This window comes from Mercenaria mercenaria, chromosome 13 (assembly GCF_021730395.1).
Source record: "Mercenaria mercenaria strain notata chromosome 13, MADL_Memer_1, whole genome shotgun sequence".
In the NCBI taxonomy this organism is placed as follows: Eukaryota; Metazoa; Mollusca; class Bivalvia; order Venerida; family Veneridae; genus Mercenaria; species Mercenaria mercenaria.
In genome coordinates, this window is record NC_069373.1 from 24,639,166 (window position 1) to 24,660,347 (window position 21,182).

At 38.2% G+C, this 21,182-nt stretch overlaps 1 protein-coding gene across 2 annotated transcripts in view; it reads right to left on the reverse strand.

The window, feature by feature from the left end:
* The window catches only part of LOC123529321 (origin recognition complex subunit 5-like), a 331,040-nt gene continuing 309,858 nt past the window's right edge, over window positions 1-21,182 (reverse strand). For both annotated transcript variants that reach the window (XM_045309605.2, XM_045309606.2), the window contains exon 13: window positions 1-240. In XM_045309605.2, coding sequence (XP_045165540.2) covers window positions 186-240 — 55 coding nt within the window. In that variant the 3' untranslated portion in view covers window positions 1-185. The remainder of the gene's footprint in view (window positions 241-21,182) is intronic.

Here is a 21,182-nt window from a genome sequence, read left to right on the forward strand (position 1 = left end):
TCATCAATTTCCGCCAATTGGTTTCAGAGACCTCTTTGAAAACAAGCGGGCCATGATGGCACTAGATCGCTCACCTGAGTTACACTGCATGCTTGAACAGTTTTGGTAGATGGTTATGCAAGGAAATTATCCTTCACTGTAGGTTGAGGGATATAGTGTTGACATTGTCCATCTGTCTGTCTTGCTTACCATCCATCTGTCCATCTGTCCAAAAACGTATCTATGACATGATGCGTAGTACTTAAATAAAACACAGAGGAATGTTAACTGCTGTAGGAAAATGCCACCCTGCAAGTTTTGGTCAAGATTGCATGAGTAAGACAGATTTATGGCCTTTTGTACAGACATATGTATTATATATATTAAAGTGTTTTATTCCATTTTCTGTCTGTTCGGAGTCATATCTCCTAAGACATGGTTGGAAGGATTTCAATAAACCATGGCAGAAATGTTAACTGCTATAGTGCAATGCAGCTATGCAAGTTTCAATCAGGTTGGTAGTGGAAGACAACATTTATGTGTGTATGTGTTCGGGTTTAATGTCATTTTCAACAATTTTTCAGTCATACAAATGATTGTGTCTACTTGTAGCAGTGAGCACAATGCCCAACTTTATAGTGCTGCCTCACTGGAATATCACGTTGTAGATACGTGACATGATACCCCACCCAGACACATTATACTGACACCGGGTTGACCAGTCCTAGTACTATCCTCTTAATGGAGTTAGTGACCTAGTGTTTGACCCCAGATAACCAAGTAACTATCTCTTCTCAGATTTTATTGAGGGTAACATTCTGACCAAGATTCATTAAGATTGGGCCAAAATTAGGACCTCTCGAGTGTTATTAGTCATACTATTAACAACGCACACCAGACGTCTTGAGTCATATCTCAGAACTGCTTGGTAGCATTGTTGGTAGGATTTCAATATAAGAAGGCCAAATGGGCCTAAGCTGCTCACCTGAAGAGAACCTTAACCATCTGACTGCTTCTAACTAGGTTTGGTGAAAATCCTTTAAGTTGTTCATTTAAAAAAAAAATATTTAAAGTTTTTTTTCTATATTTTTCTGTCCAAACCAAAAACGCATAACCATCAGAAGAAATCATCTATTTTAACTCCAAAGGACCCTAAAAGGGCCCAAGTGCCCCCATTTGAACAATTTGGCATAAGACCTTATAATGCTATTACAGACCAAGTTTGATGAAGTTCCATCAAGCAGTTCATGAGAAGAAGTACTTCAAAGGTATTTCTTTTTTTTTTAAAGCTTAGTGCCCCCAACTAAACAAACTTGGAAAAGGACCTTATAATGCTACAGACAAGATTTGATGAAAAGCCATCAAGCAGTTCATGAGAAGAAGTTATTTACAGGTATTTCTATTTTTAATTGTAGCAGCCCCTAAAAGGGATCAAGGGAAACAAATTGAACAAATTTGTAAAAAGACCTTACAATGATACCAGAAATCAAGTTTGATAAAGATGCGAGAAGAAATCATTTAAAGGTACTTTTATTTTTAACTCTAGCAGCCCCTAAAAGGGGCCAACCACTTCCAATTAAACACATTTTGGAGAGGACCTTATAATGATGATATAGATCAAGTTTAATGAAGATCCATTGAGCGTTCATGAGAAGTAGTTGTTAAAAGGTATTTTCATTTTTAGCCCGAGCAGCTCCTAAAAGAGGCCAACTGCCCCCATTTGAATAAATTTGAGAAGACCTTATAATGACCAAGTCTGACGAAGATCCATTGAGCGGTTCATAAGAAAAAGGCTTTAAACGGTGTTTTTGTTTTAGACCTAGTAGCCCTAAACAGGGGCCAACTGCCCACGTCTGAACAAATTTGGGAGAGGACATTATAATGATGATGCTTATTGTACCTTCACTGCCAAGCTAGAGTGTAGCTAGAATGTTCCTGGATTCTGTGCCAGTACAAACCTGTTCTCTGCAAGTAACTGCCAACTTCCCCACATGAATCAGTGATGGAGAACAAATGATTTCAGACACAATATCTTTTATCAAATCGTCACAGAGAACATATGCCCCACCCAGGGATCAAACTCATGACCCTGCGATCTGTAGATCTCCACTCTCCCTATTGAACCTTCGAAATTTTATATAGATAATAGTCATGAAGTAGACAGGGGCATATTTTCATTGGTATACATCATTAACATGAAGTGGATATGGACATATTTTTGTCACATTTATGTCTGATTACTGGTTTTTTTTTTTTTTTTTGTTATGCCTCTTTTTTGACTTATTAAACCATATTACAACTACATCAGCAACATATGTCATCACTCCTACAGTTTCTATCTAATATAAATGAAACTTACTAAACATCATCAACAAAAATTCGGCATGAACACAATTATTCTTTGGATTTATATGTATGGTGATTTTTTCAGAGTAAGCCCCTTTTTGACTTGATATATTATTCTATCAAGCATTACCAGGGTGTATGTTTCATACAATGTTGACTTCATTCTTGACCTAGAGTAAAATGGATTGAACAAACTGCGGAAGGGTGTGGGATAGGGGTGTGGGATAGGTGTGCCTCCCAGAAGTGAATTCTTAGATTTTTTAAAGGGACATGCCTCCAACAGTACATCAAGAGTGATACAATTTTGAATGGTGTTCTCTTTGTACCACTACATATCGTGAAAGCACGATGATGATGGAAAAAACGACACACTGAATCATGAATGGTTACTAATATCTGTGTTTACTATAAAAATATAAAACAGTTCAAGTACACCCATGTGAGGACATTAATAGGAAGCTATGGACCAGGTTTGCTGAAGATCCATCAAGAAGTTGTTAAAGGTTTTCTATTTGTAGTTCCGGCAGCCCCTAAAAAGGGCCTGGCTGAACTATTTGTACAAATCTGATACGCTTCTTTCCAAGTTTGGTGTAATTCTGAGTAGTTTCAGAGGAGATGTTTAACTAAAAATATTGACCATCCACCTATGATAATGAAGATCTAAATCACATTGAGGAAAGTAAAATCACGATGATGAAAGTCAAAATAACAATGGAAAAAGTCAAAACTACATATCAATAGCATGGAAGACAAAAACCACAATGTTGAAAGTTGAAATAAGAAAGCAGGATGATGAAATTCAAAATCACAATTGCAGAAGTCAAAACTAGAATGATGAAAATTGAAACCAATACTACGAAAGTCATAATCATGATGATAAAGCTTGAAAATGTGATGACAAAAGTCATAACTACGATGGTGAAAGTTGAAACCACTACATGAAAATATAATCTATGATGATGAAAGTTGAAACCAATATCATAAAATGAAAGTTGAAACTACAATGATTAAAGTTGAAATCATAATGAAGAAAGTCGAAATTGTGATGATGAAAATCAAAACTAAGATGGTGAAAACACTATATTTGTGGAGTTGTGTGTGTGTGTGTGTGTGTGTGTGTTCGGGTTTAACGTCTTTTTCAACAATTTTTCAGTCATATAAACGACGGTGTCTACTTGTAGCAGTGAGCACAATGCCCAACTTTATAGTGTTGACTCACTGGAATATCACGCCGTAGACACGTGACATGATACCCCTAGACACGTGGCAATTTACCCCACCCAGTTACATTATACTGACACCGGGCTGACCAGTCCTAGCACTATCCTCTTCATGATGAGTGCCAAGCGAGGAAGCTACTAGTACCATCCTCGCTTGGCGCTCAGCATTAAGAGGATAGTGCTAGGACTGGTCAGCCCGGTGTCAGTAAAATGTGACTGGGTGGGGTATATTGCCACGTGTCTAGAGTGGTATCTGTAATGTTCATGTCTACATGGAGGAAGTGGCAGTAGAGCATCAAGGTAACTTGGTGTGGAGGTGAGTGGTAACTGTAATGTTCATGTCTACATGGAGTGCCTGAAAGTAGTGCATCAAGGTAACTTGGTGCGGAGGTGAGTGGTAACTGTAATGTTCATGTCTACATGGAGCCTCTGAAAGTAGTGCATTGAGGTATCTTGGTGTGGAGGCGAGTGGTCACTGTAATGTTCATGTCTACATGGAGTGACTGTCAGTAGTGCATCGAGGTAACTTGGTGTGGAGGTGGGTGGTAACTGTAATGTTCGCATCTACATGGAGCGACTGACAGTAGTGCATTGCGGTAACTTGGTGAGGAGGTGAGTGGTCACTGTAATGTTCATGTCTACAAGCAGCGACTGACAGTAGTGCATCCAGGTAACTTGGTGTGGAGGTGAGTGGTAACTGTAACATTCATGTCTACATTTAGAGACTGACAGCCGTGCATCAAGGTAACTTGTTGTAGAAGCGAGTGGTAACTGTAACATTCATGTCTATATAGAGACTGACAGCCGTGCATCAAGGTAACTTGTTGTAGAGGTTAGTGGTAACTGTAACATTCATGTCTACATACAGAGACTGACAGCCGCGCATCAAGGTAACTTGTTGTACAGGCGAGTGGTAACTCTAACATTCATGTCTACATATAGAGACTGACAGCCCTGCATCAAGGTAACTAGTTGTAGAAGGGAGTGGTAACTGTAACATTCATGTCTATATAGAGACTGACAGCCATGCATCAAGGTAACTTGTTGTGGAGGTGAGTGGTAACTGTCACATTCATGTCTACATATAGAGACTGACAGCCCTGCATCAAGGTAACTTGTTGTACAGGCGAGTGGTAACTGTAACATTCATGTCTACATGTAGAAACTGACAGCCCTGCATCAAGGTAACTTGTTTTAGAGGTTAGTAGTAACTGTAACATTCATGTCTACATATAGAGACTGACAGCCGTGCATCAAGATAACTTGTTGTACAGGCGAGTGGTAACTGTAACATTCATGTCTACATACAGAAACTGACAGCCCTGCATCAAGGTAACTTGTTGTAAAGGCGTGTGGTAACTGTAACATTCATGTCTACATGTAGAAACTGACAGCCCTGCATCAAGGTAACTTGTTGTAAAGGCAAGTGGTAACTGTCACATTCATGTCTACATATAGAGACTGACAGCCATGCATCAAGGTAACTTATTGTAGAGGCGGGTGGTAACTGTAACATTCATGTCTACATGTAGACTGACAGCCGTGCATCAAGGTAACTAGTTGTATAGGCTAGTGGTAACTGTAACAATCATGTCTACATATAGAGACTGACAGCCGTGCTTCAAGGTAACTTGTTGTAGAGGTGAGTGGTAACTGTAACATTCATGTCTACATATAGAGACTGACAGTCGTGCATCTAGGTAACTAGTTGTAGAGGCCAGTGGTAACTGTAACATTCATGTCTACATATAGAGACTGACAGCCCTGCATCAAGGTAACTTATTGTAGAGGCCGGTGGTAACTGTAACATTCATGTTTATATATAGAGACTGACAGCTGTGCATCAAGGTAACTTGTTGTAGAGGCGAGTGGTAACTGATACATTCATGTCTTCATATAGAGACTGACAGCCCTGCATCAAGGTAACTTATTGTAGAGGCCAGTGGTAACTGTAACATTCATGTTTATATATAGAGACTGACAGCTGTGCATCAAGGTAACTTATTGTAGAGGCCAGTGGTAACTGTAACATTCATGTTTATATATAGAGACTGACAGCTGTGCATCAAGGTAACGTATTGTAGAGGCCAGTGGTAACTGTAACATTCATGTTTATATATAGAGACTGACAGCCCTGCATCAAGGTAACTTGTTGTACAGGCGTGTGGTAACTGGAACATTCATGTCTACATATAGAGACTGACAGCCCTGCATCAAGGTAACTTGTTGTTGAAAGGAGTGGTAACTGTAACATTCATGTCTATATATAGAGACTGACAGCCCTGCATCAAGGTAACTTGTTGTAGAGGTGAGTGGTAACTGATACATTCATGTCTACATATAGAGACTGACAGCCCTGCATCAAGGTAACTTGTTGTAGAGGCCAGTGGTAACTAACATTCATGTCTACATATAGAGACTGACAGCCCTGCATCAAGGTAACTTGTTGTAGAGGCGAGTGATAACTGTAACATTCATGTCTATATATAGAGACTGACAGCCCTGCATCAAGGTAACTTGTTGCAGAGATAAGTGGTAACTGATACATTCATGTCTATATATAGAGAATGACAGCCCTGCATCAAGGTAACTTGTTGTAGAGGCGAGTGGTAACTGTAACATTCATGTCTATATATAGAGACTGACAGCCATGCATCAAGGTAACTTGTTGCAGAGGTAAGTGGTAACTGATACATTCATGTCTACATATAGAGACAGACAGCCCTGCATCAAGGTAACTTGTTGTAGGGGCCAGTGGTAACTGATACATTCATGTCTACATATAGAGACTGACAGCCCTGCATCAAGGTAACTTGTTGTAGAGGCCAGTGGTAACTGATACATTCATGTCTACATACAGAGACTGACAGCCCTGCATCAAGGTAACTTGTTGTAGAAGCGAGTGGTAACTGTAACATTCATGTCTACATATAGAGACTGAAAGTAATTTTTGCAGGAATATTATCTTTCTTTGACATCTTGCACATTTAAAGTGGACTTAAAATCACCAAATCTTGTCAGTCTTAATTTTCAAATTTTATTTATATCAGAAACATTTCACAGATGTGCTTTGATAATAACATGAAGATAAGATTTCCTGATATAATATATCTTTTACGAAAACATTGGCACATGTTGAAAGCCTAAGTCTTATCAAATCTTGTCTAAATCTGGAATATCTTATCATTTTAAACTTCAACTTCAAACAAGATGGCCATAATGGCCATAGATCACTAACCTAAATCATAACTCTAACAGGTAGAACAACAGGGCCATGAGGCCCTAGATCACTAACCTAAATCATGACTCTAACAGGTATAACAACAGGGCCATAAGGCCCTAGATCACTAACCTAAATCATAACTCTAACAGGTATAACAACAGGGCCATGAGGCCCTAGTCACTAACCTAAATCATAACTCTAACAGGTATAACAACAGGGCCATGAGGCCCTAGATCATTAATCTAAATCATATATCTAACAGGTATAACAACAGGGTCATGAGGCTCTGGATCATTAATCTAAATCATAACTCTAACAGGTATAACAACAGGGCCATGAGGCTCTACTCACTAACCTAAATCATAACTCTAACAGGAATAACAACAGGGCCATGAGGCCCTGGATCATTAACCTAAATCATAACTCTAACAGGTATAACAACAGGGCCATGAGGCCCTAGTCACTAACCTATATCATAACTCTAACAGGTATAACATCAGGGCCATGAGGCCCTAGATCATTAATCTAAATCATAACTCTAACAGGTATAACAACAGGGCCATGAGGCTCTGGATCATTTACTTAAATCATAACTCTAACAGGTATAACAACAGGGCCATGAGGCCCTAGATCATTAATCTAAATCATAACTCTAACAGGTATAACAACAGGGCCATGAGGCCCTAGTCACTAACCTAAATCATAACTCTTAACAGTTATAACAACAGGGCCATGAGGCCCTAGATCATTAATCCGAATCATAACTCTAACAGGTATAACAACAGGGTCATGAGGCGCTAGGTCACTAACCTAAATCATAACTCTAACAGGTATAACAACAGGGTCCTGAGGCGCTAGGTCACTAACCTAAATCATAACTCTAACAGGTATAACAACAGGGCCATGAGGCTCTGGATCATTTACTTAAATCATAACTCTTAACAGGTATAACAACAGGGCCATGAGGCCCTAGTCACTAACCTAAATCATAACTCTTAACTGGTATAACAACAGGGCCATGAGGCCCTAGATCATTAATCTAAATCATAACTCTAACAGGTATAACAACAGGGCCATGAGGCTCTGGATCACTGACTGAAATCATAACTCTAATAGGTATACCAACAGGGCCATGTGGCCCTAGGTCACTAACCTAAATCATAACTCTAACAGGTATAACAACAGGGTCATGAGGCGCTAGGTCACTAACCTAAATCATAACTCTAACAGGTATAACAACAGGGTCATGAGGCGCTAGGTCACTAACCTAAATCATAACTCTAACAGGTATAACAACAGGGTCATGAGGCGCTAGATCACTAACTCTAAATCATAACTCTAACAGTGTTATATACACAGGGTCATGAGGGCTAGTCACTAATCTAATCATAATTCTAACAGGTATAACATCAGGGCCATGAGGCCTAGATATAAACCTAAATTATAAACCTAACAGGTATAATACAACATGGCCATGAGGCCTGAATCATAACCTAAATCGAACTCTAACAGTATAACAACAGGGCCATGAGGCCTAGATCATTAATCTAAATCATAACTCTAACAGGTATAACAACAGGGCCATGAGGCCTAGATCACTAACCTAAATCATAACTTAACAGGTATAACTACAGGGCCATGAAGCCTAGATCACTAACCTAAATCATAATCTAACAGGTATAACAATCAGGGCCATGAGGCCTAGATCACTAACCTAAATATAAACCTAACAGGTATAACAACAGGGCCATGAGGCCCTAGTCACTAACTAAATCATAATCTAACAGGTATAACAACAGGGCCATGAGGCCCAGATCACTAACTAAATCATAACTCTAACAGGTATAACAAAGGGCCATGAGGCCCTAGATCACTAACCTAAATCATAACTCTAACAGATAACATAGCATAGCCTTCATACTAATCATATCTAGGTATACACAGGCCTGAGGCCTAGATCACTACCTAATCATAACTCTAATCAGGTATAACAACAGGGCCATGAGGCCTGGATCATTAACTAAATCATAACTCTAACAGGTATAACAACAGGGCCATGAGGCCCTAGATCATTAATCTAAATCATAACTCTAACAGGTATAACAACAGGGCCATGAGGCCCTAGTCACTAACCTAAATCATAACTCTTAACAGTTATAACAACAGGGCCATGAGGCCATAGATCATTAATCCGAATCATAACTCTAACAGGTATAACAACAGGGTCATGAGGCGCTAGGTCACTAACCTAAATCATAACTCTAACAGGTATAACAACAGGGTCATGAGGCGCTAGGTCACTAACCTAAATCATAACTCTAACAGGTATAACAACAGGGCCATGAGGCTCTGGATCATTTACTTAAATTATAACTCTTAACAGGTATAACAACAGGGCCATGAGGCCCTAGTCACTAACCTAAATCATAACTCTTAACTGGTATAACAACAGGGCCATGAGGCCCTAGATCATTAATCTAAATCATAACTCTAACAGGTATAACAACAGGGCCATGAGGCTCTGGATCACTGACTGAAATCATAACTCTAATAGGTATACCAACAGGGCCATGTGGCCCTAGGTCACTAACCTAAATCATAACTCTAACAGGTATAACAACAGGGTCATGAGGCGCTAGGTCACTAACCTAAATCATAACTCTAAGTATACAAGGGTATAGCCTGTCATAACTACACTAACAGTATAACGGGTCATGAGGCGCTAGTCACTAACCTAAATCATAACTCTAACAGGTATAACAACAGGGTCATGAGGCTAGGTCATAATTAATATATCTATAGGTATACATAAGGCCATGAGCTAGATCACTACTAAATATAACTAACAGGTATAACAACAGGGCCATGAGGCTCTGAATCACTAACCTAAATCAGAACTCTAACAGGTATAACAACAGGGCCATGAGGCCCTAGATCATTAATCTAAATCATAACTCTAACAGGTATAACAACAGGGCCATGAGGTCCTAGATCACTAACCTAAATCATAACTGTAACAGGTATAACGTCAGGGCCATGAAGCCCTAGATCACTAACCTAAATCATAATTCTAACAGGTATAACATCAGTGCCACAAGGCACTAGATCACTAACCTAAATTATAAACCTAACAGGTATAACAACAGGGCCATGAGGCCCTAGGTCACTAACCTAAATCATAACTCTATCAGGTATAACAACAGGGCCTTGAGGCCCCAGATCACTAACCTAAATCATAACTCTAACAGGTATAACAAAAGGGCCATGAGGCCCTAGATCACTAACCTAAATCATAACTCTAACAGGTATAACAACAGGGCCATGAGACTCTGGATCACTAGCCTAAATCATAACTCTATCAGGCATAACAACAGGGCCATGAGGCCCTGGATCATTAACCTAAATCATAACTCTAACGGGTATAACAACAGGGCCATGAGGCCCTAGTCACTAACCTATATCATAACTCTAACAGGTATAACATCAGGGCCATGAGGCCCTAGATCATTAATCTAAATCATAACTCTAACAGGTATAACAACAGGGCCATGAGGCTCTGGATCACTAACCTAAATCATAACTCTAACAGGTATAACAACAGGGCCATGAGGCTCTAGATCACTAGCCTAAATCATAACTCTATCAGGTATAACAACAGGGCCATGAGGCCCTAGATCACTAACCTAAATTATAACCCTAACAGGTATAACAACAGGGCCATGAGGCTCTGGATCACTAACCTAAATCATAACTCTAACAGGTATAACAACAGGGCCATGAGGCTCTGGATCACTAACCTAAATCATAACTCTAACAGGTATACCAACAGGGCTATGAGGCCCAAGGTCACTAACCTTAAACATAACTCTAACAGGTATAACAACAGGGCTATGAAGCCCTACGTCACTAACCTAAATCATAAATCTAACAGGTATAACAACAGGGCCATGAGGCCCTGGATCACTAACCTAAATCATAAATCTAACAGGTATAACAACAGGGCCACGAGGCCCTGGATTACTGACCTAAATCATAATTCTAACAGGTATAACAGGGTCAACATTTTTGTTTGAATGATAGATCTTGAAGTCAACTATATTTTTGGGAAACACATCTGAATCTATGCATACTTTGTTCAGATAACTAAATAGTCCTGGAAGAGTTATTTGTCACTGACTTCACTCTTCCAAGTAGGACCAAATTTTTCAAATTAAATATTGCTTTTCAGCATAAAAAAATGAAGTATGAAAGTTAAACCATTATATAATTGAGGTACTCCAGTATTGGTTTCAACAGAAAGTAATATCAGATGCAATTTTTTTTAGGTACCATCTCTAATATGCCAGCTTAAGAGAAAATAAGAAAGGCTGAAAATTTGTAATTTCAGGTGACCTTTCACCTCAAAAACAATGTTGAAATATTGTTAATAGGCAATGTTTATTCAAGCAGTTGTATGAAAAATTGTAAAATTTATTATGCTGAAAAATGAAAAAGTGTTCATAAAGGTCAAAAAATGATTCAAATATTTACTCCAATTGTCTGCTGCCTCCATGGTCAAATAGCATATAAATATACCCATATTTCCTGATTATTACATTAGAGAGACAGAGAGAGAGAGAGAGAGAGAGAGAGAGAAAGAGAGAGAGAGAGAGAGAGGGGGGAGAGAGAGAGAGAATAAACTTAAGAGAGGTCCATACATGGATGCCTCCAATCAAGTTTGGTGAAAACCCATCCAGTGGTTCATGAGAAGAAGTTCTTCAAATGTTTTTCTCTTTCTAGCTCTAGTGGCCCTGAAATGGGGTAAATAGGAACCATTCGTTTAAACTTGTGGGACAATCACACAATTATAGTCCATGTCTGGTGCTACTCTGACCAGTGGTTTCAGAGGAAAAGAGTCTACGTAACAAGTGCTCCACTATTCTACAGCCTTGTCACTAAAAAAGTTAAATTAAGGAATACAGAAGTCGAAAAAGGGGCATAATTTTGTAAAAATGTAAAATAGAAATAAGAAACCTGTGCATTGCATGTCAGATCATCGCAGTGAACAAGTGTATCAAAATAGAATTTATTTAAAGGTTTTTTCTATATTTTTTTCATATATTTTGCTGACAGCCCAAAAATGCACTGCCATTAGAACAAACTTCAAGAAAAGAAGTAGTGAACAACTTTAGGAGAGGAACTTACAATGTTTGTTTGTTTTGTTGGGTTAAATGTCGCATCGACACAATTATAGGTCGTATGACTTTCTAGCTTTGATGGTGGAGGAAGACACCAGGTGCCCCTCCGTGCATTATTTCATCACGAGCAGGCACCTGGGTAGAATCACCGACCTTCCGTAAGCCAGCTGGATGGCTTCCTCACATGAAAAATTCAATGGCCCGAGTGAGCCTTGAACCTACATTGGTGAAGGGCAACTGATTTGAAGTAACCACTCGGCCACGGAGGCCCCACGGACCTTACAATGACACTACAGACTAAGTTTAATGAAGATCCACCCTGAGTGTCATGAGAAGATGTTATTTAAGGGCTTTTGTCCATTCTGAACTCTAGCTGCCCCTAAAAGGGCTGAACATCCCCACTTGAACAAATTGAGGAGAGGCACTTACAGTGATGTTACAAACCAAGTTTGATGAAGTTCCATCTAGTGGTTCATGAGAGGAAGTCATTTAAAGGTATTTTGTTCGCTACAGTGGTCCCTACATGGGGCTAGCATCCCCATTTGAACAACTTTGATAGAGGACCTTATAATGATGTTCCAGACCAAGTTTGACAAGATCCATCAAGCAGTTCACCAGAAGAAATTGTTTAAAAGTATTTCTATTTTCAGCTTTAGCAGCCCGTAAAAAGGAGCCAAGTGTCCCCGATTGAACAAAGTTGGTTGAAAGCCTTATAATGATGCTACAAATCAAGTCTGATGAAGATCCATCAAGTGGTTCATTAGAACAAGAGGGTCATTGACACTAAAGCGCTCACCAAGGCTTCAAGTGTGTTTGTATAAGTACAGAGTTAGGTTTCTTCTATATTAGCCTTTATTATATACATGTTACACACATTTTTTAACCTACGGCAATAATTTGCACAATTACGGTAGAAATTACAAATCTGATATCACATGCCAAATATCAAGGCTCTAGTTATTATTGATTCAAAGAAGATTTTCAAAGATACTAATACAAGAGGGCAAAGATGGCCCTAGTTCGCTCACCTGTGTAACATGCCATAACAGTGTAAACATGTTTTACCTAGTGATTTCATGGAGACAAATGTTCTGACCAATTTTCATTAAGACTGGACCAAAAAACGTGGCCTCTTCAGTGTAAAGAAGCATTTTCTTAGATTTGACCAAGTTACCTAGTTTTTTACCCCACATGACCAGATGCGAACTTGTCCAAAACTTCATGAAAACAAACATTCTAACAAAGTTTCGTAAGACTGGAGCAAAAAAGTGGCCTCTAAAGTGTATACAAGCTTTTCTTATGATTTGACCTGGTGAACTAGTTTTTGACCCCACGTGACCAAGATTTAAAATTGACCAAGACTTCATGATAACAAACATTCTGACCAAATTTTATGAAGATAGAATCAAAAATGTGCCCCCCTAGGATGTAAACAAGCTTATTCTTTGATTTGACCTGGTGACCTAGTTTTTGACCCCACATGACCCAGATAAAAATTCATGCGATATTTTATGCAGACAAACATTCTGACCAAGTTTCATGCACATCAAATGAACAAGAGTTGATCTGACCTGATGACCTAGTTTCTGACCCCATATGACCAAGTTTCAAACTTGGAATAGAAATCATCAAGATCACACTGGCCATAGCTTTATCAGATCAAGTGGTTCCAACGTTGTTTGAGCGGTGAATTTTACGCCGATCAGATGGAGAAATATGGCCGATACTACAAATTTCCAGTATTGTATATATGATTTAAAGGAATTTCTACCCGTTAAATAACGAATCAAATGAAACCGATGGGTGCATCTGGAGCGCAAATGTGTCTATATTTTAGCACATATGTCTATTTAGCTGAGGTTTGTGCCGTTTATTCAAACACTTCTGTACAGTCCGGCGGGGGAAGGAGATTTTTGACAGTGTTTGACAATATCGCCTCGAATATAGTGTTTATTGGGAGCAAGTAACTGTTAAAACACTTTTTATGTAAAGGACTACCTCTTAAAACAAAGCGTGTGTATTTTCATAGAATTATTCAGGGTTGTTTCTGAACAATTGGCCGAAAACCTAATGCAACGCCGTTTCGAGTGGGTCGCTATGCAACGCAATCAAGTGGATACTGTTCTGTGTCTTACTTGCGAAGTCTTATCCGTCTTAAAAACAGTCATTATTTTCAAAGCCTAACAATGAATAAATTAATTTGGATAGTGTTATATCATCATATTGATCCCGCCATTTCTAATATATTGTACTTTTACATTTTTATGCTCGCTTCACATTTAACATATTTTTGCAGACATTGTCAAAAAACATCAACACATAAACATAAAGCAAGGATGAACATCGAACGATATCATTAAGTAAATAATAGTATTAGTTCGTTCAAATAAGAACCAGTTCACGGATATTTTTCTCCTCCACGAATGGTACTGAACAGCATGCCAAAATTGGGTTGACTCTTTAAATCAGTATAGTTACAGTTGGTTACTTTCAGTCCCTTAAAACCAATACATTGCGATTTCATTACTGATTTATTGTGCATTTAAGCTGTTCATACAAAACTTAAAGTTTGGTCCATGATAAAAGTATTGATCAGTTGTTTGTATATATTTTCATTCATATTCCTGGTGAAACGTTCATTTATATTCAGAGAGATAAATCAAAGAGACTGTTAAAATTGGCCAGGGAAAAGGCAAGATTTTATTGGTCCTCCATAAAACAGAAACGATGTAATAAAACTCTACGGTCGCCGTTTAAAAATTAAAATACAAATGAAATACAGACACCAATGAAAAAAAAAAGTTTTGTTGGAGACAGTTAAATAATACAACTGTAACACGTCTCTCTTAGTATTGCTAGTCCGTTTATTTTCTTTCATTGGTGTCTGTATTTTATTTGTTCATTTATACATTGATACCACACCCATTAAAATCCGTTCACTTTAGCTGTGTCTATCGCTCGCTAACATTGCCTACTCGTGTATACTAATACAAAAATGGTTGGAAGGTCAGCGTACACCGTACGGTCCTGTATTAAGAATCGTTGTGTTCTTGGCATAGGGTGTAAAGACATTTTTAATGATATATGTTCTGTTTATGGGCATAATGAAATATCTTTTTCGACAGTTATTCGTTGGTTTAAGAAATTCAAATGTTGGTTAGTTTCAACAGAAGATGAACCACATAGCCGTCGGCTGAAAACAGCAACGTCTGCCAAGATGGTTGCTAGAGTGAAAGAAATAGTTGCTACTAATGCAAGGTACACCGCTAGACAAATAGCTAGTATTGTTGGCATCTCATAAGAGCAGCTCATACAATTCTTAAACGTAATTTGAAAATGAGAAAGATCTGTGCTAGATGGATTCCCCATCTGTTGACAGATGAGCAGAAAAGGGCACGTGTGCAATGCGCAAACTTGTTGCTTAAACAGTTTCCAAATTACAATGCACTATCTTTCGCAAATGTCGTCACTGGTGACGAGACATTGGTTCACTTTTTTTGAGCCCAAACGAAAGATTCAGAACAAAATATGGGCAACAAAGTCTGGCAAAAGACCATGCATTGCACTAAAGTTCTTCAAAAACTAAAGAAATATTTCAAAACTCGAAGACCCGCAACTGGTTTGGCCAATGTCAGACTACATGAAAACGCGTCATCGCACAAGGCGTCTATTGTACAAGACTTTCTTTCTGAAGCAGGAAAAGGTTGTTGTGCTCCCTTCATCACCCTCCTTATTCGTCTGACCTTGCCCCAAGTGACTTCTTTTTGTTCCCAAGGCGCAAAAATACCTTTCTGGTCGAAACTTTGTGCAGGGCAAACACCTCGGTTCTGCAATATTCCAGTGTCTTCATAGTATAGCTAGAAAATACTATGAAAAAGGCTTCAAGGATTGGATTAGAAGACTAAAATTTTGCAGATCTGTTGAAGGTGAATACTTCCAGGGGACCAAATTAAATTTTCATTGAAATCTATCAAGGATACATTTTTATGTGCTCAGATGCATTCATATTTGAACAATCCTCATAAAGAGTCAACCCGCTTTTGGCATGCTGTTCAGTACCATTCGTGGATGAGATAAATGTCCTTGAACTGGTTCTTGTTTTTACGAACTATTACTATTACTTACTTAATGATATTGTTCGATGTTCACCCTTGCTTTATGTTTTAGAGTTGATGTTTTTGACAAGTCCGCAAAAATATGTTAAATGTTAGGCGAGCATAAAAATGTATTATATATATTTAGTACAATATATTAGAAACGGCGGGATCATTATAATGATATAAAAGTCACTAAATTTATTCATTGTTAGGCTTTAATGACTGTTTTAAGACGGATAAGACTTCGCGAGTAAGACACAGAACGGTATCCACTTGATTGCGTTGCAATAGCGACCCACTCGAAACGGCGTTGCATTATGTTTTCGGCCGATTGTTCAGAAACAACCCTGAATAATTCCATGAAAATACACACGCTTTGTTTTAATAGGTAGTCCTTTACATAAAAAGTGTTTTAACAGTTACTTGCTCCTGATAAACACTATATTCGAGGCGATATTGTCAAAAACTGTCAAAAATCTCCTTCCCCCGCCGGACTGTACAGAAGTGTTTGAATAAACGTCACAAACCTCAGCTAAATAGACATATGTGCTAAAATATAGACACATTTGCGCTCCAGGTGCACCCTCGGTTTCATTTGATTCGTTATTTAACGGGTAGAAATTCCTTTAAATCATACTTACAATACCGGAAATTTGTAGTATCGGCCATATTTCTCCATCTGATCGGTGTAAAATTCACCGCTCAAACAATGTTGGAACCACTTGATCTGATAAAGCTATGGCCAGTGTGAAGATAAACATTCTGACCAAGTTTCAAGAAGATAGGGTCATAAATGTGGCCTCTAAGTTGTTAACAAGCTTTTCCTATGATTTGACCCGATGACCTAGTTTTTGACCCGACATGACCAAGTTTCGATCCAGGCCCAGAGATCATCAAGATAATCATTCTGTGCAAGTTTGTATCAAATCAAAGCATAAATGAAACCTCTATATGGCTGAAAGGGCCAAAATAGAAAATTTACCCATGATGGAATCTAGCCGGTTTTCGAAAGGAACCGAGATCTTATTCTGACTTAAGTTGTGTGTAAATGTGGTTAAAATCAAATATAAAATGTCACTTCTATTGTGTTCACAAGGTAAAAATGAACAAATTTTGGCTCTTTCAGGGGTAAATCAGGGGCCGTAACTCCAGAACTTATGATTGGATCTGAAAGTATCATCATGAAATCCAAGATTTATTGTTGTTGAAGATATTTTGCAGTTTGTATCAAATCAAACCGTAAATGAAGTCTCTATATGGCTGCAAAAGCCAAAATAGCAAATTTTGGCCCTTTAAAGGGCCATAACTCTGCAACCCATGATAGGACCTGGCCAGTTTTTGAAAGGAACCAAGATACAATGCCAATACAAGTCGTGTGCAAGTTTGATTAAAGCTGATTGCAAAATGTGGTCTCTATCCTGTTCACAAGCCAAAAATAGTAAATTTTGGCCTTTAAAGGGGCCATAACTCTGGAACCCATGATGGGATCTGGCCAGTTTTTGAAAGGAACCGAGATATTATGCCCATACAAGTTGTGTGCAAGTCTGATTAAAATCAAATACAAAATGTGGTCTCTATCGTGTTCACAAGGAAATTGTGGACGGAGGGACGACGGCCTTGACCTTTGATGGAGTGATCCCAAAAACAATAGGGGTCGTCTACTCCAGCAGCCCTACCACCCTATGAAGTTTGAAGGTTCTAGATCAAATGGTTCTCCAGTTATTGATCGGAAATGAAGTGTGACGTTCGGACGGACAGGGCAAAAACAATATGTCTCCCCCAGTGGGGGGAGGAGACGAGACATAATTAAAATCAAATACCAAATGTGGTCTCTATCGTGTTTAAAAGGAAATTGTGAACGGACGGATAGACAACGGACAATCACAAAAGCTCCCCTGTCACTGACAGGTGAGCTAATAAAAGCCTAAAGTAAGTACATCTCAGACACAGGGGCAAGGCCATTTTTTTGACCTTAGAGCAATAATTTGGGCAAGTATGGTAGAGAGTCAAACCCTTATATCACATGCCCAATATCAAAGCTCTAGAGAAAAGTATTTTTAAAGTCTTATATCTAAACACTTATTTTCAACCAAAAAGACCCATATGTTCAATGAACCAGAACCATTTGAACAAATTTGAAAGCGGGCTACCCAGAGATCATTTGTGTAAAGTTTAATCAAAATCCATTTAGTGGTTTTGGAGGAGATATTATTTAAAGCAATTGTTGATGAAAAATGACCATGCCCTCTGGCAGCCATGTTTTTTGATGAATCAGAAAAATTTGAACAAAATTTGTAGAAGGTCACAAAAGAACCATTTGTGTAAAATTATTCTAAAATCGGGCCAGCAGTTTCATACAAGAAGATTTTCAAAGTTTCCACTATATACATATAGGAAAAAGTGACCACGTCCTTTGGCGGTCATGTTTTTTGACGAATCAGTATAATTTGAACAATCTTGGTAGAGGGTCACACAAGGACCATTTGTGTAAAATTATTCTAAAATAAGGGCCAGCAGTTTCATACAAGAAGATTTTTAAAGTTTCCACTATATACATGTAGGAAAAAGTGACCACATCCTCTGGCGGCCATGTTTTTGACGAATCAAAATAATCTGAACAATCTTGGTAGAGGGTCACACAAGGACCATTTGTGTAAAATTATTTTAAAATCGGGCCACCAGTTTAACACAAGAATTTTTTAATTTCCACTATATACATAGGGAAAAGTGATCACGTCCCTTGGCAGCCATGTTTTTTGACAAATCAGTATAATTTGAACCATCTTCGTAGAGGGTCAGACAAGGACAATTTGTGTAAAATTATTCTAAAATCTGGTTAGCAGTTTCACATAAGATTTTTAAAGTTTCCACTATATACATATAGGGAAAAGTGACCATGCCCTCTGGGTCACACAAGGACCATTTGTGCAAAAGTATTATAAAATTGGGCAAGCAGTTTCACAAAAGAACATTTTTAAAGTTTCCACTAAATACATACCGTAATCAGCCGATTATAGGTCGCACTCGTGTATAGGACATAGTTTAAAAATATCAGCAGAATTCTGGAAAAATGCTTATACTCACTTATCACTTATCCGAATTTATGTTTGTCCGAAATTCGCTATAGTTTCTACGAACTCGCCGGTTTTTGCTAAATCATTGTCTATGTTTTTGCATGTTGTGCAAGTATTTAAATTGAAAAGCATAAACTCTGTGTAAGCACTGAACTGCCGCATTCTCTGATCACTCCATGAATATTGATGCCAGTGAAAACTAAAATACACATTGGCACGTGGCGGTAAAATGACGTAATTTTAAGACTGGTTTGCAAATTGTTTTGAACATTACGGATCAGTGACTATGATCATATTGGATCAGTTTAAAATCTCGCATGCACATGTTTACAATTGCCTCGGGGTATGATTAAACGGTTAATTGTTTGCAGATTGTGACAGTAGGTGTAAGATAAGTAATGCCTCGGGCATGAATTTCATCGATCTCGATGAACAAGAGGATTAAAGACAACTATCAAAATTATGTTTGAAGACTAGATAATCGATTTCCGGGCTACCTGATATGGAGTTTCAAGTATTTTAAAGCAAAATGTGTGAAAACACGCCGGGAAAGTTTTACACAGGTCTTATTAAAAACTTAATGATCAGTTACAGAAATGCGTTGTAAAATATATTTTAATGAAAAACAGCATTTATTTATCTTAAGATTTTACGTGAGCTCTAAATTTTACATTTTATACCAAAGGAATTTAAGACGCCCGGTCCCGATACCGGCTATTAGCTATGCCCAAGTCATTGGTATTTACTCCTCTTGAATTCTCTTCAATATAGAGGTACGCGGTGTAAACAAAGATCGATTTTCTTAATTTCTGAGTTGGGGGAAATGTTTGGTCTTTTTCAATCCCATATATAGGACTTATCGGTCCTTCGAGACCAGAATCTCGGTAAAAAATGTGCGTCTTATATTCGTAAAATGACGGTATAGGGAAAAGTGACAATGCCCCCTGGTGGTTTTTTTTTTGACCAATCAACATAATTTGAACAATCTTGGTAGCGGGTGACATAAGGGCCATTTGTGTGAAATTATTTCAAAATCAGACCATCGGTTTAAGGAGGAGATGTCATTTGAAGATTTTTCTATTTTTAGCTCAGGCAACCATCAAAGGAACATCCATGCCAAACTTTTGAGAGTAAACCGGCATTTTCTTTGATTTGACCTAGTGACCTAGTTTTTTACCCCACATGACCCAGATTAGAACTTGTCCAAAATTTCATGAAAACAAACATTCTGACAAAGTTTCGGGAAGATTGGAGCAAAAAAGTGGCCTCTAGAGTGTATACAAGCTTTTCCTATGATTTGACCTAGTGACCTAGTTTTTGACCCTACGTGACCTAGATTTGAAATGTTTCAAGACTTCATGATAACAAACATTCTGACCAAAATTTATTAAGACAGAATCAACAAGAGGGTCATGATGACCCTGGATCGCTCACCTGAGTAATATGAGCTACATGTTTCAAATGTCAAACTGATGATAAAATATTAAGAAAGTCAGTAGGTCACATTCATGGTCAATGAAATTCAGTTTTATGATTTGTGTGCAAAACTGTGTATGTCATCAAAATTTCAAGACTGTATCTTAAAAAACAAGAAAGTAGGTCAGTAGGTCAAGGTCACAGTCAAGTGACATCATATTACTTGGGGTCATCAGGTAATTATAATTAAACAGTCTTGGAAATAGGATCAGATGATTTTTTAAGTATTTTTCCTATATAACTCACATAATAACTAAGTGACCTCGGGGCGGGGCCTCTTTTAACCCCAGGGGCATAATTTGAAAAATTTTGGCAGAGGACTACTAGACAATGCATCATACCAAATATCAAAGCCTAGGTCGTATGGTTTCAGACAAGAAGATTTTTAAAGCTTTTTCCTATATAAGTCTTTATAAAACTTATAACACCCAGGGCAGGGTCTCTTTTCACCCAAGGGTACAATTTGAACAATTTTGGTTGAGGACCATAAGACAATTCTACAAACCAAATATCAAAGGTCTAAGTGTTGTGGTTTCAAACAAGAAGATTTTTAAACTTTTTTTCCTATATAAGTCTATGCTTTACTTGGG